This window comes from Manis pentadactyla, chromosome 4 (assembly GCF_030020395.1).
Source record: "Manis pentadactyla isolate mManPen7 chromosome 4, mManPen7.hap1, whole genome shotgun sequence".
NCBI lineage: Eukaryota > Metazoa > Chordata > Mammalia > Pholidota > Manidae > Manis > Manis pentadactyla.
The window spans coordinates 123,618,210-123,636,039 of record NC_080022.1 but is presented as its reverse complement, the minus strand read 5'-3'; the positions used below and the strand labels follow the sequence as shown (position 1 = coordinate 123,636,039).

The 17,830-nt window shown below is 50.3% G+C and overlaps 1 protein-coding gene across 4 annotated transcripts in view; it reads right to left on the bottom strand.

The window, feature by feature from the left end:
• PMP22 (peripheral myelin protein 22) overlaps positions 1-17,197 on the bottom strand; it is a 30,529-nt gene extending 13,332 nt beyond the window's left edge. The window contains exons 1-3 of one of the 4 annotated variants that reach the window (XM_036925825.2): positions 17,179-17,197; positions 12,954-13,081; positions 11,685-11,781 (exon numbers count right to left, since the gene is read on the bottom strand). In XM_036925825.2, coding sequence (XP_036781720.1) covers positions 11,685-11,781; positions 12,954-13,031 — 175 coding nt within the window. In that variant the 5' untranslated portion in view covers positions 13,032-13,081; positions 17,179-17,197. Of the gene's footprint in view, positions 1-11,684; positions 11,782-12,953; positions 13,082-14,617; positions 15,184-15,219; positions 15,561-17,178 lie in introns of those variants that run through there. The other 3 variants (XM_036925823.2, XM_036925824.2, XM_057500834.1) reach the window with 3 other exon arrangements.
• Between the last annotated feature and the right edge of the window lie 633 nt (positions 17,198-17,830).

Here is a 17,830-nt window from a genome sequence, read left to right as displayed (position 1 = left end):
ATGCTCATCATAGCAGCATTCCTAGGAGTGCAAATAAATTAGGGTATATCCCTAAAGGGAATGCTTCCCAGTGGTTAAAAAATCCTGAGTTAGAAAATGAACATTTGAAAGATCTCCAGGACAATGAAGAGTTAAGGTGTGCACACAACATGGTGTCTTTACGTAAATACACACCAAACAACTGTGCGTGTATATCTACAAACACATGCACAAGTATATGTGTGTATATTCATTGAGAAAAAAAGCTCAATGGTAGATGTGCCAAAGCGGTATTGATGGTATCACTCCCAGGAACTGGAGCTCAAAGCAAGGAGAGTTTGGTCAAGGAGAACTTTCACTTCATTTAATCATTTTATTCATTTTTAATGAGGAGAATATTTTCATCTAATATTTGAATAATTAAAACTAGATTACAAGGTAAAGAAGACATGGCAGTCACTAACTACTTAGGATTCCAAAGCTAAAAGAGCTGCTGGAATCCTGGGCAGGGCCCGGCTTCCACATGCAGAGTAAAGGGACTGTTCCTTTCCTCAAATGCCCTCAAATTGGAAGCTTCAGATGGGCAGCAAGGCAACACAGAGCCCAGCCAGGAGAAGGCAGCCTGGCCAGCCCTGGAAGGCTGGCTGAGGACCCTAATACAAGTACTGTGCAGGGAAGCCCATGGTGCCGCGAGGGGACCCCAAAGTTCAAGGACAGAGCCAGTCATTCACCCCAGCTGGACGAGACCCACGGCGGGCAGTAATGGGCTGTAGATCCCACACGCCGCGCTCGGCTATGTGTAGCCTGACCATCCGGCAGCTGCGCACTCTGCTAGAACAGCCCAGGGGCGGCTCTGTCACCTAATTCTGCCAACCACCTGCTTAACTTGCCACTTAACATTTTGCTGGCCTTGACTTCTTCTCTAACATGAGACATTAACTATCTCATGAGGCTGTTATAAGATCAAACAAAAGAGTTCACACAAAAGCTGTTAAAGGGTGATACAGATAAACCCCATTTAAATAAGCATTTCCAGGCAGTTCCGAGGTATGGTTTCCAGGGCAGCCCTATCTGGGTCCCTACACCTAACTGTGTGATGTGGACCATAGTGTTCATATAAGCTGAATTATTAGGGCACCAACCGGAACTCCAAAAAGTAGTTCGATACAACTATTATATCAATTCACAGATCATCTTAAGCCCAGGGGATGGCAAATTATCTGTGAAGAGTTGGACTGTAAATACCTTAGGCTCTGCAAGCCCTACGGTCTCAGGAGCAACTACTCAGCTTTGCCATCTTAGTGTAAAATGTGTGGGCCACCCCGATTCATATGATCAAACCATATTTACAAAATCAGGCAATGGGCTGGATTTGGCCTGCAGGCTATCATTCACCAACCTCTGTGATAGCAAAACAAACCATATGTACAGAAAATAATTATTAGAGGCAAAAGACCTAGGATGCAGGGGGAAAACCGTCAGTTACAAACCTGCTCCGTGCAGATGGAACCTAATGCGAGGCCACCATTCCAAGCGGCAAACCTGAATGTCTATCCAATTCCCTGCACAGCCATCCTTTTCCTCTCAAGTTTCAAGTTCAAAATCATTAGCACAGCCCTCGACCAGCACCTACCATTGCTCTCAGAGCCTCAGGGCCTGGTCCAAAGTGGATGCCTGGCTAATAACTGGGAATTCCCAGTGGCCATGTTTTAACCTTCAACCTTGATACTGAGGCACAGCAATGAAAAGGCCTAAAACTCTTTGCAGACCTACTGTTCTAATGAGAGTGTCAGGTGAAAGGGCTGCTAACAGCTTTCTGACACAGGCCCAGGCTGCAGCAGACCCAGCTCCCCCAGTAGATAAAGGAAGCTTGAGTTGCTCAATGACCAAAGCTCACTTCAAGGTCAGATTCCTGCTCCCCGAGGCAGCTAAGTAATGAAGGAAATACATCTGCCCCCTCAGCTGTATTCTTAGCCTGCTCAAGTCTACAATTTACTGAGCTGAGGGTTCAGAAAGGATGAAGCACTTTTAAATGTACCAGTTCACCTCCATCCTTCTGCATCTTCTCATGCCAGTATGGGCCACCTGCCCCCTCCTGGAACTCCACTCTGAGCAATTCACAAAAGCTTTCTGCCTCAGGAATCCGAACTACAAGAGCCAGTCCTGCTCATATGCATGATGCAGGGCTGTTCTCAAACGCACATGACCGGGAGGCCTGCATCCTACCCTCAAGCCCCCAGCCCACTACCATCACACAAGTCCCCCTGTTCCTTACTGCTCAGTCTGAATGTCATTCCAGAAAGAGCTGACTTGCCAAGAGGCCTCCATCCTAAACAATGTGGCCTGTGCGCCTGGGCTTCGCCCACCAGCTGAAGCATGTGCAGAGCCCAGCGTGGTCCTCCCCCAGAGCTTCAACTTCCTCCCAATCCAGACCAGCTGGAAGCTTAAATGGGGCTCAGGTCTCAGGCTAAGTTGGCCAGTGACCCATGCAGACTGTGAGCCAGAGGGGAAAGCTACATGTGGGCTTCCAGCCACAAACACTGGCCTGATGCTCACAGAGGAGGGAGGCCACATGGGAGGCTCTCTCAACACATAATCATCAGGACATTTCAACTAGAGAAAAACATTGGCTGGTGACTAGTGGACACAAATGCTCAGTAGGTGGAAAGAAACTTTGTGTCAAGGTGTTCGGGCTAAAGCTGATTACCGTGATTCAATTCACTGTACTCCCAACTATAAGCCTTCCTTGTCCACACAGGGACCAGTTTCTCAGGGTCTAATTTATATTTGTGGTTTGACACCAACAGTCTTGTTCTGCTAACTAGTCCTTGGACTTGAAGAGGGAATATAATATAGCCATCAATGTGCCTGAAGTTACCCAAAAACAAGCTGTTTGAGGCTTCCTTTAATCTGGCTGGAAAACTCTAGTCACAGGAGGATCAGGTTAGGCTCTGTTTCCCAAAGAACTGTTGTTGGAAGACTTACCCCACTAGGTAATTTTAAAAAAATTAGAGGGAGTAGGTTCCATGGTCAAGTATGCATTAACCCCTCTCCTCGGACCTCACCATGTACAATGAAATATTAAAGGCTATGAGATGTTTTGCCATTAAAGAAAAAGCCTTCCTAATTTCTAAGTATTAAGTGTTTTTCAAACTGATTTATCAGAGAACCTTCCGCCCCCCACTATTTTAAAGAGAAGACCACTTGGAAACTCTGGGTTTGGTCATAGGAAATGATGGTGGAGAGGAGAAGGGCATTCTCTATGAGCTATACTAATGGAAAACATGCAGGGGACAAAGGAATGACCAGGGTTGTTTTCAAGAACTTTGAGTTTGAAAGATATTCTCCATATTATAAAAATAATCAAAGGCCCCTCCTCTCCCTTTTTTTCCCTAAGGTATTTTTTTTTTTAAAGGGCAAGCATTAGAGAAATGAAGAGCTAGAACCAATACAGCCCCCACCTCACAGTCCCAGTAAACTACCTTCCCTTCCCCAAGCACAATTCCTTTCAAATTCAATAAAAGATAGAGAGGGAGGAGGGAGAGAGGTACAGCAAAGGGAAAGACGGCCCCCTCTCCTCTGCTCATCAACCTGCCAGGCCAAACCACCCACCCAGCTTTGGAGGTGAGAAGGGGCTTCCTGCCCGCTATGGGGAGGCAGCACCTCACACAGCGGGGATGGTCAGAGCAATCACGCCAGCCCCAGAGGAGCCTCTGGCAGGAAAGGACGACCCCAGGAAGATACAACTCCGGTCTCCAAATATTTGAAGAGTCGACTCAGGGACACTACAGAGGTTAAACTCCCAGAGGATGAGCCACACGACCTCATAAAACCACGTGTAATACACAAGGCATCAACAGAGGCAGCCAGAAATGACCTCCCGTGCGGAAAATTTCGTGATATACACAGTGGCGAATCACTATGTTGTACACCTGAAACCAATGGGATGTTGTATATCAACGTGACTTCAATGAAAATAAAAAGTTAATTAAGCAAAAACAAAGAAGGGGACAGACTTGGGCTTAACAAAGTGACTTCCTAATGGCAACATCTCACGCCATCTTCCACACCGCTGGCCACTCTCCCCATCTCTTCTGCTGGCTCCCCCCTTCACCCCACTCACCACCCAAGTACCCCAAGACCCAGCTCTGGACACTGTTCCATGCATTCTGCCCTCTCCTCTACTCCCCAAGTGATCTTATTCAGCATGATGACATTAAACACACCCCTGTACAGACTAAGGACTCCCCTGTTTGAGTTCCCAGCCCAGATTTCTGCTGTGAACTGCAGCTTCTAAATCCAAGGGCTTTGCTGACATTCTACATTCTCAACATGACCAGCAGAATGAGCTTTCAAAACACAAATAAGATCATGACACGCTTCTGCTTAAAACCCTTTAGGGGTGTTGCAGTGGCCCGTGTCAGGACCACAGTCTGTGAGGCCCTCCCCACAGCCCACATACTCAGCCACACTGGCTCCGTGGGCAGACACACTGAACCCCTTCCTGCCCCAGGGCCGTGGTACCTCCTGTCACCCCCAGAACACTCATCCTGTGGTTCTTCGCATGACTGGTGCTCCCCAGTGGTGGCTTTCTAGTCTCATTCTACTTATCTTCTGCAGAACACTTTCCACTATGCAATTATTTATTTAGTGTACATTCTGCCTCCTCCAAGTAAGTGTGAGCTCCCCAAGAGCAGGAACCTGGTCTTCCTCACTCAGCATTGAGTGCTCGGGCTCTGGAACAGCGCCTAGCACACAGGATGTGCTAATACATTTGAAGAATAATGAATGAGCCGCATTGCCAGCTCTTTGAAAATGAAAGAGGCTCACTTGACAGGCAGAGAACTCCCCATCACTGGGAGGAAGGACACATGGTGGGCACGTGGCAGTGATGTCTGAGCTAGGAAGGATGGACTTCGTGACCTCGCAGGTCCCTGTCCACATGGGGAGCCTGTGTGTGCTGGTGACCACGCACTCAGAAGGCTTTGCGCCAAACATCCTTTTCTCAGGCACTGAGAGCCAGGCCACAACCTCAGGCCCTGCTCCTAAACACAAGAGATTATTTTCTCAGCTCTGTTGAAATCCTGGGAATGCAGTTTAAATGTCTTAAAGAGGAGACTGCAAGCTTCAGGGGCTCTGAAGCAGCACTCTGAATTAACTCCCAGATGTTGGCATCTGATGAGAACCGTCAGGGCTGAACCATCGACATCACAGCGCCACATCTGAGCCCCTGGCCCTCCCTGGCCCACCAGGGCCGCCGCATCCTGTGAGGGCCCGTAGAATCAAGAGCCATTACCCAGGCAGAGATTGTGGGCTGGCCCAGGGAGCCACAGGGATTTTAAATTGTGAAACAGGAACCCATAAATGCAGAGGGCCTCCTGGGTTTTCTGAAATCTGACCAAAGGCTGAGCCACAGACGAGGAAATGGTCTGATGCCCTTGCTGAAATGACAGTGCCACCAAATGGGTCAGCAAGATAAATGTGGACTCACAGAAGACACAGACAACTGGACACCACCCGGCGATCGAGGTGGGGCTCCTGACACTGGTGAGATGTTTTTTTCTAATTTTCAACCCAAAGTATTAATCTAATGCTGCCCACAACATACTGATTGCCCAGAGTCTGTTATTCTTGTTTACAACAGGAAGGAAAGCAAAGTGCTCATTTTCTTGGCTTCTGATCCGGGCTCTGGACACACTCTGTGGCCGAGCAGACCTGCCTGCTGTCACTGGGAAACGGGGGTGCATGGGTGCAGTGGCCCTTAAACACTAGAGGTGGCAAAGCATGCTCTGGGGACAGACCAAGGGAGAACCTGGGTTTTTCCTTCATGCTTTCATGTTGAGCACAAGCCTCTCATTTAAAAATGCAAATGCTTCATGAATGTATAGATTTTATGTGCCTGAAATCTCATATGAAGAAGCCTGTCAACTCTCTTCTCAGACAAGAGAGGACTTAGTGAGGAAAGGGCATGAGAGACAGTTTTACCATGTCCTTCCTCGGTTTGATTCTGTGAAGCTGATGAAGTCAGGCTGAGGCACAGGGTGAGGGGCTCCCATGTACCCCGCAGCCAGATTCCAGCTCTCCCACCCACTCTGCCACACACCAGCTCCACCCGGGGACATGAGGTCGGAGAGAATGCCTGTGTGTACTGGCCCTTAAAATCAGAAGAATTTGGAGAATTCAAAGTAGAAAGCGCCAGTCCAGTCAATGTGAGGCAAATGTTTCCTTGAACCTTGTGGGTCATAAGATCTTAGACTCACGGTGTGAGGGCCCCAAGGACGTATGCGTCTTCAGGACTTGGGGAGGAGGCTTGGCGCACCCCAGGCCCTAGATCCCAGCCAGAGCTACTCAGACCTTATGAGCTTGAAAACCAAGGCTCCAGGAGTCGGCCTCATTTGTCCGTGGATGGGTGTCTGGTGTGTGGACACTACCCCATGGGCCCAGCCTGCCACACCCTAAGACTCCACTTTCTTGACCAAGGCAGAGAACCCATCTGTTACTCAATGCTTATTTATTAATGTAAAATAATGCTTGAAGCTTTTTTCTGATTATGAAAGGAAAAGATCTCAACGAGGAAAATGAGTGAGGCTGAAGAGGAAAAGAAAACAACACAAGTGGTAAGAATCCCCTGTTCTCGGGATAATCACTGGAAATATATCAGTGTGTTTCTCCTTCATCAGACTTTGACATATTCTGCTTTATAAATGCACAGTGCTGTTACTCCAACTAGGAATAAAACAGACAGCTGAGAAATGCATATAAGACAGAGCAGAGCAGATCTAAATGAAACCATAAAAATCAGAAATGCATCTATATGCAGCAGACTCCTTACTGGATCTAGAAGGACCTGCAGGCTGGCCCGCCCTCTCTTCCTCAGCTCTGCCAGGCTCTCTCTTCCTTCCCTCCTCAGTGATCTTGGCACTGGACGGTCCCCCTCCCTGGAACCTCCCCCAGATGTGTATGCTGCTGGCTCCTGGTCATCCTCAAAGGGTCCCCTCTCCAGGTCTCCCTTCCCCACCCCATCCTTCATTACATATCACCCAGGTTTGTTCTCCTATATGTCTTATCACTGCCCCAAACTATCCACGCTCCCTGACTACTTCATGCAGGGAAACGTAAGCCCTCGTTTGTTCCTGCATCCTCCATGTCTAAATGGTGTCCACACGTGGCAGGTGTCCAGCAACTAGTTCTGCATGAAAGAAGAGAGGAAGGGAGCCAGGGAGGGAGGGGGAGTCCTGGGGCAGAAAGTTTATGATCAGGGAAGTAGGAGAAGGCTGGAATTCCAAGAGGAAGGGGAGGAGAGATGGGAGATGAAATTTAACTGGACCTGGGAACACATCATTCAGGTAGATTCCTATGGGCCTGTGTCAAGATTTCCATCTGAAGATTAAGACAAATGAGGGGCCTCTGAAAGGCTTTAAGTCAGAAATAACATAACCAGGTTTCTATTTTTGAAATGCTTACCACAGATTCACTATGAAAAATGAGTTACAAGGAAGCAAGAAAGGTTAAGAGCAGGAGGCTGTGCCCTGGCGGCTCCGAAGAGTAACAGCAGGACAACAGCAGAGCGGGGACGACAAGCGGCCGCTGGACCTGTGAGGATCCTGACAAGGGATAGGGAAGGAAGCACAGCAAAGCCCACTCTGGACGCTTGGCTCGCGGCCGCCGTACAGCAGTCACTAAAATGCTATATACCGTCACAGAGGTTGCTTTGGTGGAGAAGGAGAGACTGACTGGTTTGCAGATGCCTCTCAGACATCCCAGCGGGAGTGTCTAGTAGACAGCTGGCTATGCAGGCCTGGAGTTCAGAAGAGAAGTCTAGACTGGAAAAAAACAAAGATTCCAGAGACATGATGAAATAATAAGACATTGTGAATGACCAGGGATGAGAGAAAGAGGGAAGTGTAAGGATTACGCTGTTCCTGATATGGTCCCTGCAAGAACGGTGGTGTTGCTGATGGGGTCCAGCATACAGCTGAATGGAATATTTGAAGAAGCCTCAAATTGGGCTCTGATCTGAAACTGCACAGGACCCAGCAGAGCTAATGTAAAACAATATCACTGGGTATGGGGAGGAGTGGTCAAAGCCCCAGAGAGAAGCGTTTCAAGGCCATGTTTATGGGAAGTGTTTGCTATTAGATTCCTATGAATTGGACAGCCATGCTTCCCATGAGGCCAAATGGCTACATTCTCACCTCCCTTGTAATTAGGTGTGGCTAAGCTCTAGTAAAAGAAACAGAAGTGTGAGTTCTATCTGAAGATGGTTCATTAAAAGAGTAGGAAGTACATTCTTCCCCTTCTTTCTCCACCCTATTGCTTGAAGCATAGATGAGATGATAGCAGCTTTTTGGTTCATGATGATAAGGACCAAATCCAAGAGATGGCTAGAAATCCAAGAAATGCTAGAAAGTACCTCGGTCTCTGACAATCTCATGGAACTGCCATACCTATCTCAGGCTACCTACTTCCAGACTTGTTTTAAAAGAGAGATTCATAAACTATCTCATTTGCTCCACTGCTATTTGAGGATGTTCTATTACAAGTGGAAAGAACACTCGTCGACCAGCCTAACACATCCCTGGCATTACTGTCCCCTTGCTTTGGGTCACATCGTTGCCTTGACAGGGAATATCCTCCTTGCCTGTATTATTTAAATCCTTCCCATCCTTTGAAGGACAGACCAAATTCCACCTCCCACACTAGACTTCCCCTCTACATCGGCCCCCTGAACTCCAGGGCTGCCTGCCCCATCATCTGGCCTGTGCTGCCTTCACAGTGATTCATCCCTCCACAGGCATCGCCTGACTCCTCAAAAAGGCCCCAAACCATCAAAGGCAAGGCCCATATTTTCCAAACCTTTGTATTCCCTGGGCCAGGAGGCATTCAATGCAAGAGCATGGTGAACATGCCTCCACTAAGCCTGTCACCTCCACCTGATGCTGGTGGATCAGGATCAGGATGGGGCCAGAAAGTATGTAAATAAATTTATGAAGTGGGAAGACAGGCGACATTGAGGGCAGTCAGTGAGAAATGTAAAACCACTTCTAATATCGAGAGGTACCTTGAGAAAAAGGCCTGATATTTCTGCATCAAATCTACATAACAGATATTTGACTGCCATGAAGGTACTGCGGCAGGAGCACCATTTGTAGAGAAAACAAAGGGAATGGCAGCCTCCAGAAGGTGCTATTCCCCAGCCCCGCACACACAGACACAAGCCCCTTCAGGAAAGCCAGCAAGTCAATCAAACCAACATATTTTTACATAACACACTTGTAACATATTCTTTACAAATCATCAAGAACTGACTGCCTCTGATCATTTAAATAACAAGTATATTTGAAATACCCTTAGAACAAATACAGACCAAGATAAGTGCCTTACAACTAATACAGTTCATTTGTAAAGGGAGCCTGATTTTTACTGATTACTTTTTTCACCTATTGTTTGCCATATGAAATTGTTAAACCCAACGGAAAAGGCAGAGGAGGCCCAGATGACTCACCCCACAGAGCTCAAGTTCTGACACATGATGAACCACCAGGAAGACAAGCACAGAGACAGCTACGGGGGCAGCTTGCACAGAAACCTGTCACTTAGAACAAGCCCAAGTCCCGACAAGCCCAGCCTGTTTGAGGGCATGTCCAGATTCCCTCAAAATGCTCTTACTGTGAGAGTGGACAAGGCAGATGTGGGGGAGGCGCACACTGCATGATCCCCACAGAGAGCAACCACGTGGACTCGGAGTCCACCATAAAGACCCCAAAGTCACTACAAATGAACCCCAAAAGACGAGCTTGACACATAACAAGCCAGCTGAGAGATAAGAAGCTTCCTGATGAAATAAATACCACTAGTGCCGCTTTGCGATCAGCTGCCAGGAGGGAAAACCAGCCCTTCTCAGCCTCTGAAGATGCAGAATGCCGTGAATGGTATTCCCTGGAAAAAAGACTGCTCTCCATTCCTGCCCATGGTTTTAGATAGCTGCTCCTCTGCTACCTCATTTCTGTTGAAACACAGCCAGGTTCCAACACGGTTGCCAAGAAAAACTGCCCCCTTTCGGGCCTAAGAGTCCAGGATTCCAAGCTAACCCCACAAGGCCAAAGGCCACTTGGGAAGGGTGCCTGTGGCCTCCAGGAAGCCTGCCCTTTCGGACTGAGTCGCCCCTGTGCCCACCAGGTGTCAGTAGCGAGCTGGGTGAGCCTCCAGAAACTTCAGCCAGCCCCTGAAAGGGAGACCCCCGGGGGCTGCAGCTCTGGGGACAGGCGGTGCTACGGCCACACTCTCAGGCCCTCATGAGCACTTCATTTACTTAGTTGCCACCTCACCATGCAACCTCTACGATGGTTTTGATTCACTCTCCTTCACATGCTCAGAGGGAAGAGGAAGGACTGCTCATTTCAGTAAGGATGAGAGCCTTTCTTTTCTTCCCCCAGGAAGTGGAAACATAAAGTAAGGTTTTGTACTCTTAGCCTATCTTCCCCTTAAAATTACCAAAGAGTTATTCTAGCAGTTTCTCTCTATACTGAGGTTTGAAATGTTTGGTTTGTGATGCTTGGGCAACAGCTTTGGTACTATCGCACAGGAGGCAAAGGCCAGCAAGGAAACTGAACCGTGCACAGCCAGAACTAAGGGCCACTTCACTGCCTGCCTTTTTGGGCTGGATCGAAACTGATTTCTCTCACTGGGTGTAGCATCTTCAACAGAAATACTGGATCTATAAGTAGCTTCAGCAACATTGAAAGCTGTGCTTTACTTTTATTTTAAATCCAGGAAAAAAGGTTTATTTTAAGCTTAGGAAAGCTTCATCAAATCTGCAGCTACTTCCCTTTCTGTGAAGACACATCCTTTGGCACACAAGACTGCGATGAGACAGGCCCACTGTGTCCTCAGCACCAAGCACTGGGGCCCCTTCCAGGGTCCACGCTGCCACTAAACACCAAAAAGAATGCAGCCTATTTACCTCTGCCTCTCCACAGCCAAGACCCAGGGCCCCTGCTGAGCACACCTCTGACTCCTCGAGGTACCTAGTGGGAGCTTCTGCTGCCAATTAACCCCTTGACTTGAATCCATGGAAACCTGCTTTAAAGCATCTCATAAGCAAAGATGCTGAAGACAGAGGAGAAATACAATCTTCCAGGGCAACGGACCCTCCCAGGCCTGGTTCAGCATTTTGCAAATAGCTGAAGTCCCCATCTTGAAACAAGGAAACACTCAAAGGTTTTGATGCCAAATGGCACCACTGAGGCCCAAGCCCCTGAAAAGCAGTCTGGTAACCGGGGGACCAAATGTTGGCCCAACTGCCCTTGGGAAAGCCCCGCCATCTCTGCAACAGGAAGGGGCAGGAGAGGCCTGGATGGAAGCAGCCACCAAACCTGAGACACTCAGTGACCAGGAGTTCCAGGAGGTCGGCCGCACTGCCACCACACCACCTGCCTACTTATCCGCATCCACATTGCTTCGCTCACAAGAGGCACTATACTAACCGGTAAGCAGGGACTCTGGGGCATCTCTCCAGGTCAGGAGACCACATGGTGATACCCAGGAGCTCCTGCCCCTCTCCTTCTGTCTTGGAGGCCCACATTCCAGCCCACCCCACCAACAACTTTCGAGCTTGTATCTTCCAAGAACAAGCACTTCTGGGACAGAGAAACATGTTGCAGCCAGATAAGGACAAGCTTGTGGAGCAAAAAAGCCAGCCTCACCGTTTGCTGATGATGAGAAGCAGTGGTGGACAGTGTCTGAGGAAGTGCTACAGTTCTGCCAGAGGTCAGTCGCGTGTCCATTGCCCACTATCCATTGCTAGAAAGAACAAAACATCTTAAATCGGGGGAGGGGTGTGAGGAGTGAAGGAACAGGGAGAGGGGAGACCAAGGGAGGCCGGAGAGCAGCCTCATTGACCCGTCTGCCTGGCCAGCCTCTGCCCTGCCCAGGGTTGCCCAGCAAGTGGCCACAGTCATGCTGGAGAAAGGACAGGGGGTGGCAGTCTGGCTTAGGCACTGTGTTGAGGGAAGGGCGCAGGCTTTGTATGTGAAAAGCACCCACACTGCCACTAAACACCACCAAATGGAAAAGTACCCACACACATAAGCTATTATGTGCAGAAGTGTGTACTAGAGTAGAAGGAGCCGTGGGCTCGACCCAGGACACCTGCTTTCAAGCCGATTCTCCTGCCAGGATCTCCTGGATGTCATTCCCCAAAGCCACCCCCTCCCTGAGCTTATTTTCTTACTTACAATTCCTAGCAACTCGGCAAGATTATCAGGCACAATTAAGATATTGTCAAGATGCTTATAAATAATAAACCAATTCACAAATCCCCAACCTAATTATTTCTCAACCTTTGAAACAGATAATACTATCATGCCTGGGACTGGCTTTATATTAATAAGTTAAAGCCACAGTCGCATAACTGCCTGAGTCTGTGCTCACTTTCTTCAAGAAAGTAAGCTTAAAATTTAATGGGCTTGATGTCCATAGTTTTGTAACACAAGTTGTCCATCCAGTGGAGGCTGTGTCCACCTCATAAAGCCAACCTGTGAACTCTTTTCCAGCAAAGCCAATTTTAACTTTCCAATTTCAAGTCCTAAAGGGTGTTTTATGAACTAAGCCACCCATCTGACATATGACATTTGGAGGAACATGAACCTTCATACACACTCCATTCCTCAACGAACCTGCATGAAGGAAAAAATGCTGAGCAATCTTACCAAATAAAGGTAGGGGGCCACCCTGGATCTGCACTTGAATTATTTGGCTTCAAGAGAGACCTGCTTAGCTAACCTAGTCCAGCGATTGCTTCCTTCCGGAACCCCTCAATCTGCTCTGCTTTTCTCAAAACAACTGAAAAGGGGCAGATCGCCAGAAACTGCAAAACGCCCTGGGACGACCGAGACTTCACAGTCCCGAACTAGGGGGCGCACAGCTGCATCGCCGCTGGAGCCCGGCCCCCCCGCAGCCCGCGCGGCACTCACGCTGACGATGGTGGAGACGAACAGGAGCACCAGCACGGCGACGTGGAGGATGATGATGCCCAGCAACAGGAGGAGCATTCTGGCGGCAGGCTCTGCTCTGCGGAGGTTCTGCCCTGCGGAGATTCTGCCTGCCGGGAGAGAGCCGGGGCTGGACGCGAGGCCGAACCAACTGGCCGGATCGAGCAAGGGAGGGAGGAGCGCGCGGAAGGAGGGTCCCTGCGCGAGCGGAACGCCGGGGCCTGGCCCCGCGCCCGCCGCCCGCCCGCCCACTCGGGGCTCAGCGCCGTTACGGACCCGGTAGCCGGCCGAGAGAGGGCAGCAGCAGGCCGTAGCCTCCCCGGCCAGCTGCCGGCCGGGCCGCCTGCGACAGAATATCTTTGCTTTTGGAACAAAACAAGTGGTGCGCACGTCTAAGTCACCCTGGGAGGAGAGGTTTTTCCAGAATGACGAGTAGAGGCTACAGCACGCCTCCACCCACCCGGGCGCCTTCCACGGCCTAACTTGGGGAAGGGGACAAAAGCAGGAGAACACACGTTCCGTTAAGGAGTGGAAGTGGCGGTGAGGGTGTAGGCGCCCAGATTTCTGAGACAGGCCTGCGCAAGCTGTGAAGGAGAGCGCGCAGCGAGCAGCGGGCATCCAGATCCCAGCGCGCTCCGCATTCCGTTAGTCTCCACGTTTCCAGCCGGGTCTGCCAGGGCAGGGGAGCCGTCCGGGACCCAGCTCCGCCTGGCATAGACGCTGGCGGCTCCGCTCCCGGGCCAGCCCCACGCATGGTCGCCCGGGAGCTCCTGAGGCGCCCCAGGCATGCAGAGCCAAGACGCCACCCAGTGCAGCCTGGGCGTGGCGGGATACGGACCCAGAAGCCTGGATGGAGGGGTCAGATGTTCGATGGGAAGGAGAGGCAGAGGGTGAAGGGTTCGGTCCCAGGAGAACTGCAGCGGGTCAGAGTCTGCAGGACAGCTGTGCGCAGTTGTGTGGCCCTAGCCCCTCATTCACAGACCGTGGGGAACTTAAGACTGGGGTGACCTGTTAGAGGATACGTAGGGCTGCGGAAGACCTGCTGCATTTGGAAGGACTATTTCAGGACAGGGCTTGGACCAGAGAGACAAAGTTCCATTAACACACTTTTATAAGTCCCCAGCCCTAGGCTGGCCGTACCTGTTGGTAAGCAACATTCAAAGAAACCCTGGAATGCATAGGAAGAAATAAGCACGGTTTACTGATGTCTCCCAGAAAGTTTAAATTAAATCCAATAGCTCACAGAGGTAAGGAGGCACAAGAAAGATGACCGAGTAGATGGCTAGAAATTGGGGGGCCAAAGGGACTCAGTATCCCCAAGATGTCCAACGCAGGGACTGCTTTGCCAGTGAGTCATCGAGTAGGTGCCCCTTCAGCGAGGCGAAAAATGCTCCGCCCCTGCGCGGTATCCTGACACCACCACCCGCGCCCCTAACGGATCGCAGCCAAAAGGCACTCCACGCTGAACGCCTCCGGCCCTTGTAGGAACCACACCAGACAGACTGTGGTCTATCTGTCTGCTCTCGGGACAGAAAACTCGGGGACCTGGCCAGCCCAAAGAAAAACTCCGCGCTTTCTGGCACCTTCGACGGAAGATGCCCACGTTTCTCCCGCATCTCCTCCACTTTCCCTACCAAAGCACTTACAGCCCAAAGGGATAGCTGTCCCCGATCCTCTGAGTGGCCTCAGGCACAAACTCCGTGCGTTCGCTGGCTGTTGGCGTCCCCAAACACAGCTGCGCTGCGGGGCTGCGCGCGCGAAGCGAGGGGCCAGAGGGAGGCTCCCGGCGTTCCCTTTAACGGGAACAACGCCCTGTCTGCGTCGCCGCAGTAGGGTGTGTCCCTGGGTTAGCGTGTGCAGGGGCGGGACTCTGGGAGGAGGGGGGGCGAGCGAGGAGACGGACACTCGGCCGTAAAAGCGCCTCCGGAGACAGCCTATCGCTGCAAAACCGCTGCAACATTTACTCGAAGCTGGGAGGCAGCTGAGCTCTCTCACCTCCTCTCCCCCTGGCTCGGCGGAGTTGGTGGAGACCAAGTGCTGACCAATAAACTGGCTCCTCCGCCGCGTCCGCCCCCTCAGCCCACATGGGGAAAGCCCGCCGGAGGTCGGGTGCCGGCGCTGGGCTTCAGGGCGCACACATGCGAGCCGCGCCCACATAAAGACCCAGGCGGGATTCCTACCGCACCGGTAGCGGGGAGCTGGTACCTAAGCGCTGGAAAACGTCCCTCTCTTCTCGGGTCCTGCGCACCTGGTCTGTCCTTGCATTTTAGCTGCTCACACCTGCACCCCGCCCGCCCGAGCTATCCGTGCTTGCACCTAAGCCGTGGACCCTAGAATTGGCGTAGGAGGGGTACCGACCTAGCAGGCCCTGCTTGGGTGAGAGTTAGGGGGAGCAAGGAGATAGGACAGCGTACCCTGGTGTCAGGCTCCTCTTAGCCTGGGCAAAACCAGACCACAGCTGGGTATGCTCCAGGCGAAGTTCGCCTGGTTTGGCTCCCAGCTTCTGCTGGCGTCCCCGACCACAGGGTGGGGAGTTGACCGTTTGAGGTGGGAGAAGCGCAGCCAGAGAAATCCGCTGATTCATAGCCGCCTGAACGTGGTCCGCCCAGCGTCCTGGGGAGAGAGGCTGGCCCTTCTTTCTAGGTATGGCGCAGGTGCGCCCAAAGGAGATTGTGCCAGGCCAGCCTTGGTGAGGATGTTAAACGTCTTTGCCTACTAATCCAGCAGTTCACACACATACACACACACACACACTCCTCTATCTGCTAGTGTACTGTCACAAAACCTCATCACTTTAAATGATTCAAATGACTCCATACTATTTGAAAGTAGCTGCTTTTGTAGCTAATTGTATATTCTTACCCTTAAGTAAAAATAAATTTGAAAAATTCTTCACACTCTTGGCTTTTAAAGATTCTTATGCTATTACATTAAAAAGAATGCTTGTAGAAACTGTATTTGATGCCCATTATATGGCAGGTGCTTTAGCAGGACTGACACACGGCCTGTGAGAGGTTGTCTCCTGGTTAAGTGTGGTGGGGGGCTGAGGGGCCTCTGGGCTCTAGTTACTCTGCTCACTCAAGGTTGTGAATCTGAGCAAGTAGCTGAAGTTTACTGGGCTTCAGTGTTCTCATCTGCAAACAGAACTAATAATATTTATTTTAAAGGGTCACGGTGATGATTAAAGGAGACAAAGTATGTGAAGCAGGACCAGAGTCTAAAATATAACAAGACAGTTTGACCCAGCAAACTGTCTTCATTATTATTATTATATCTTATTGAACCCTCACAATAGCCCTTCAAGGCAAGCCTGAACACCTCTGAACTAAAACAGCTTATAAGCCCCATACAGCAAAATGCAACTGCAAGTAGACCCACTAACTAAAAGAATGGAAGTGCTCCCTCTCCCTCCGCAAGCACTTTCTAGGTCAGGTTTGCCCTGCGAGTTACTACCTTGCTTTATGCCATTCAGACTTTTATTTATTTAACAATTTATGTGCTCACTATGTACCTGGTACTATTCTAAACACTTTACAAATATTAGCATATTTAACTCAGGATTTTCATTCTCTTCCTATCTCTTTTTCCAAGTAAACATTTTAGTGAAGCATATACATCTAGAAAAGTGCACCTGCTCTAAGCACAGCACATTTCTGCCTTCTTTTTTTTTTGACCCCCATATTTTAGTCAACAACCCACCACACTTCAGAAAGCACGCACCCATCCATCCCCTAGTGTCCCTTACCTTGTCTCCTGCCTGCTCAGTTCCCAGTGATAAAAGACTGGATGGAAATGCTGCCCAGTATCACCAGGCCTGGCCACACCCACTGCAGGGCCAGATCTGCCACAGGTGGAAGCTTCTCCCTAACCTGCTTACCAGTCCCAGGTCACTGGCCAGCTGTGTGTGCAACCTGTTTACCATCCGAGAAAGACCGTCTAGTCTCCTTTCTCCTTTCAAAGCTTGGATGCCCTGGGGTTTCCAGACACTGTCAGAGAGTCCTTCTCACCTCCCCAGCCAGAGCATATATCTAGCTCTTGAACAAGGATTTTAAAAAGTTCTCTGACCCTCCAGTTGATTGCAACACACCCGCACTGTCTCCCCCACAGTCCTTTCCATTTGCAGTTTGCATGGGGTGAGGGATTGGGCAGCTCTCTGTAAAGCATAAGCACACATCACCCAGAGGCACAGTTTGCCAATAAAACTCACCGGGCCAAACAGTGTAACCCCTTCCTTCACTCAGCTTTCTTCGCAGTCAAATGCAAGGGATGCAAAGGCAAGGTCCCCCCAACAAGGCAGAGCAGAGACCAGCAGCTGGCAGGTCCTATGCCCTGCTACTTCCACCCAGCTCCCCAAGATGGTGGTGCTCCCTGTAAGTGAAGCCAGACCAGGCACCCGTCCAGTTTATTCAGGGGCTGGTCCAATGCTGGGATATGTCATGGTGGCCTGAGAGCTTCTCAGCCTCTACTATTTAAAGAGACAGCACCCAGCTTTGTGTACTTGCCAGAACCCAGTGATCCCAAGGGGCCCTGCAGAGCATAGAGAACCTGGAATCAACAGGGGGAGGACTTTGGGGATGCCCCAAACTTGCTGCTCTCACTATCTGTGCCAGCTCATGTGATAGCAAAAAGGTTCCCCCAGCTCTGAGTGGCCCCCACTCCCCTCCCAGGGAATTCTACAGAGATGAAACATACTGTGTGAAGGGTCTGTGTGCACTGTGTGATATGTGTGCAGGTAAGTTCTATTTTTAACCAACAGCATGGTGTTAAGCAGCTCAAACACTACACAGGTAATCTCCCACAGCACCATGCCAGGGAAGCGAGTGCCTTCAGGTCCCGAGACAAGGACTGCTCCATGCCAA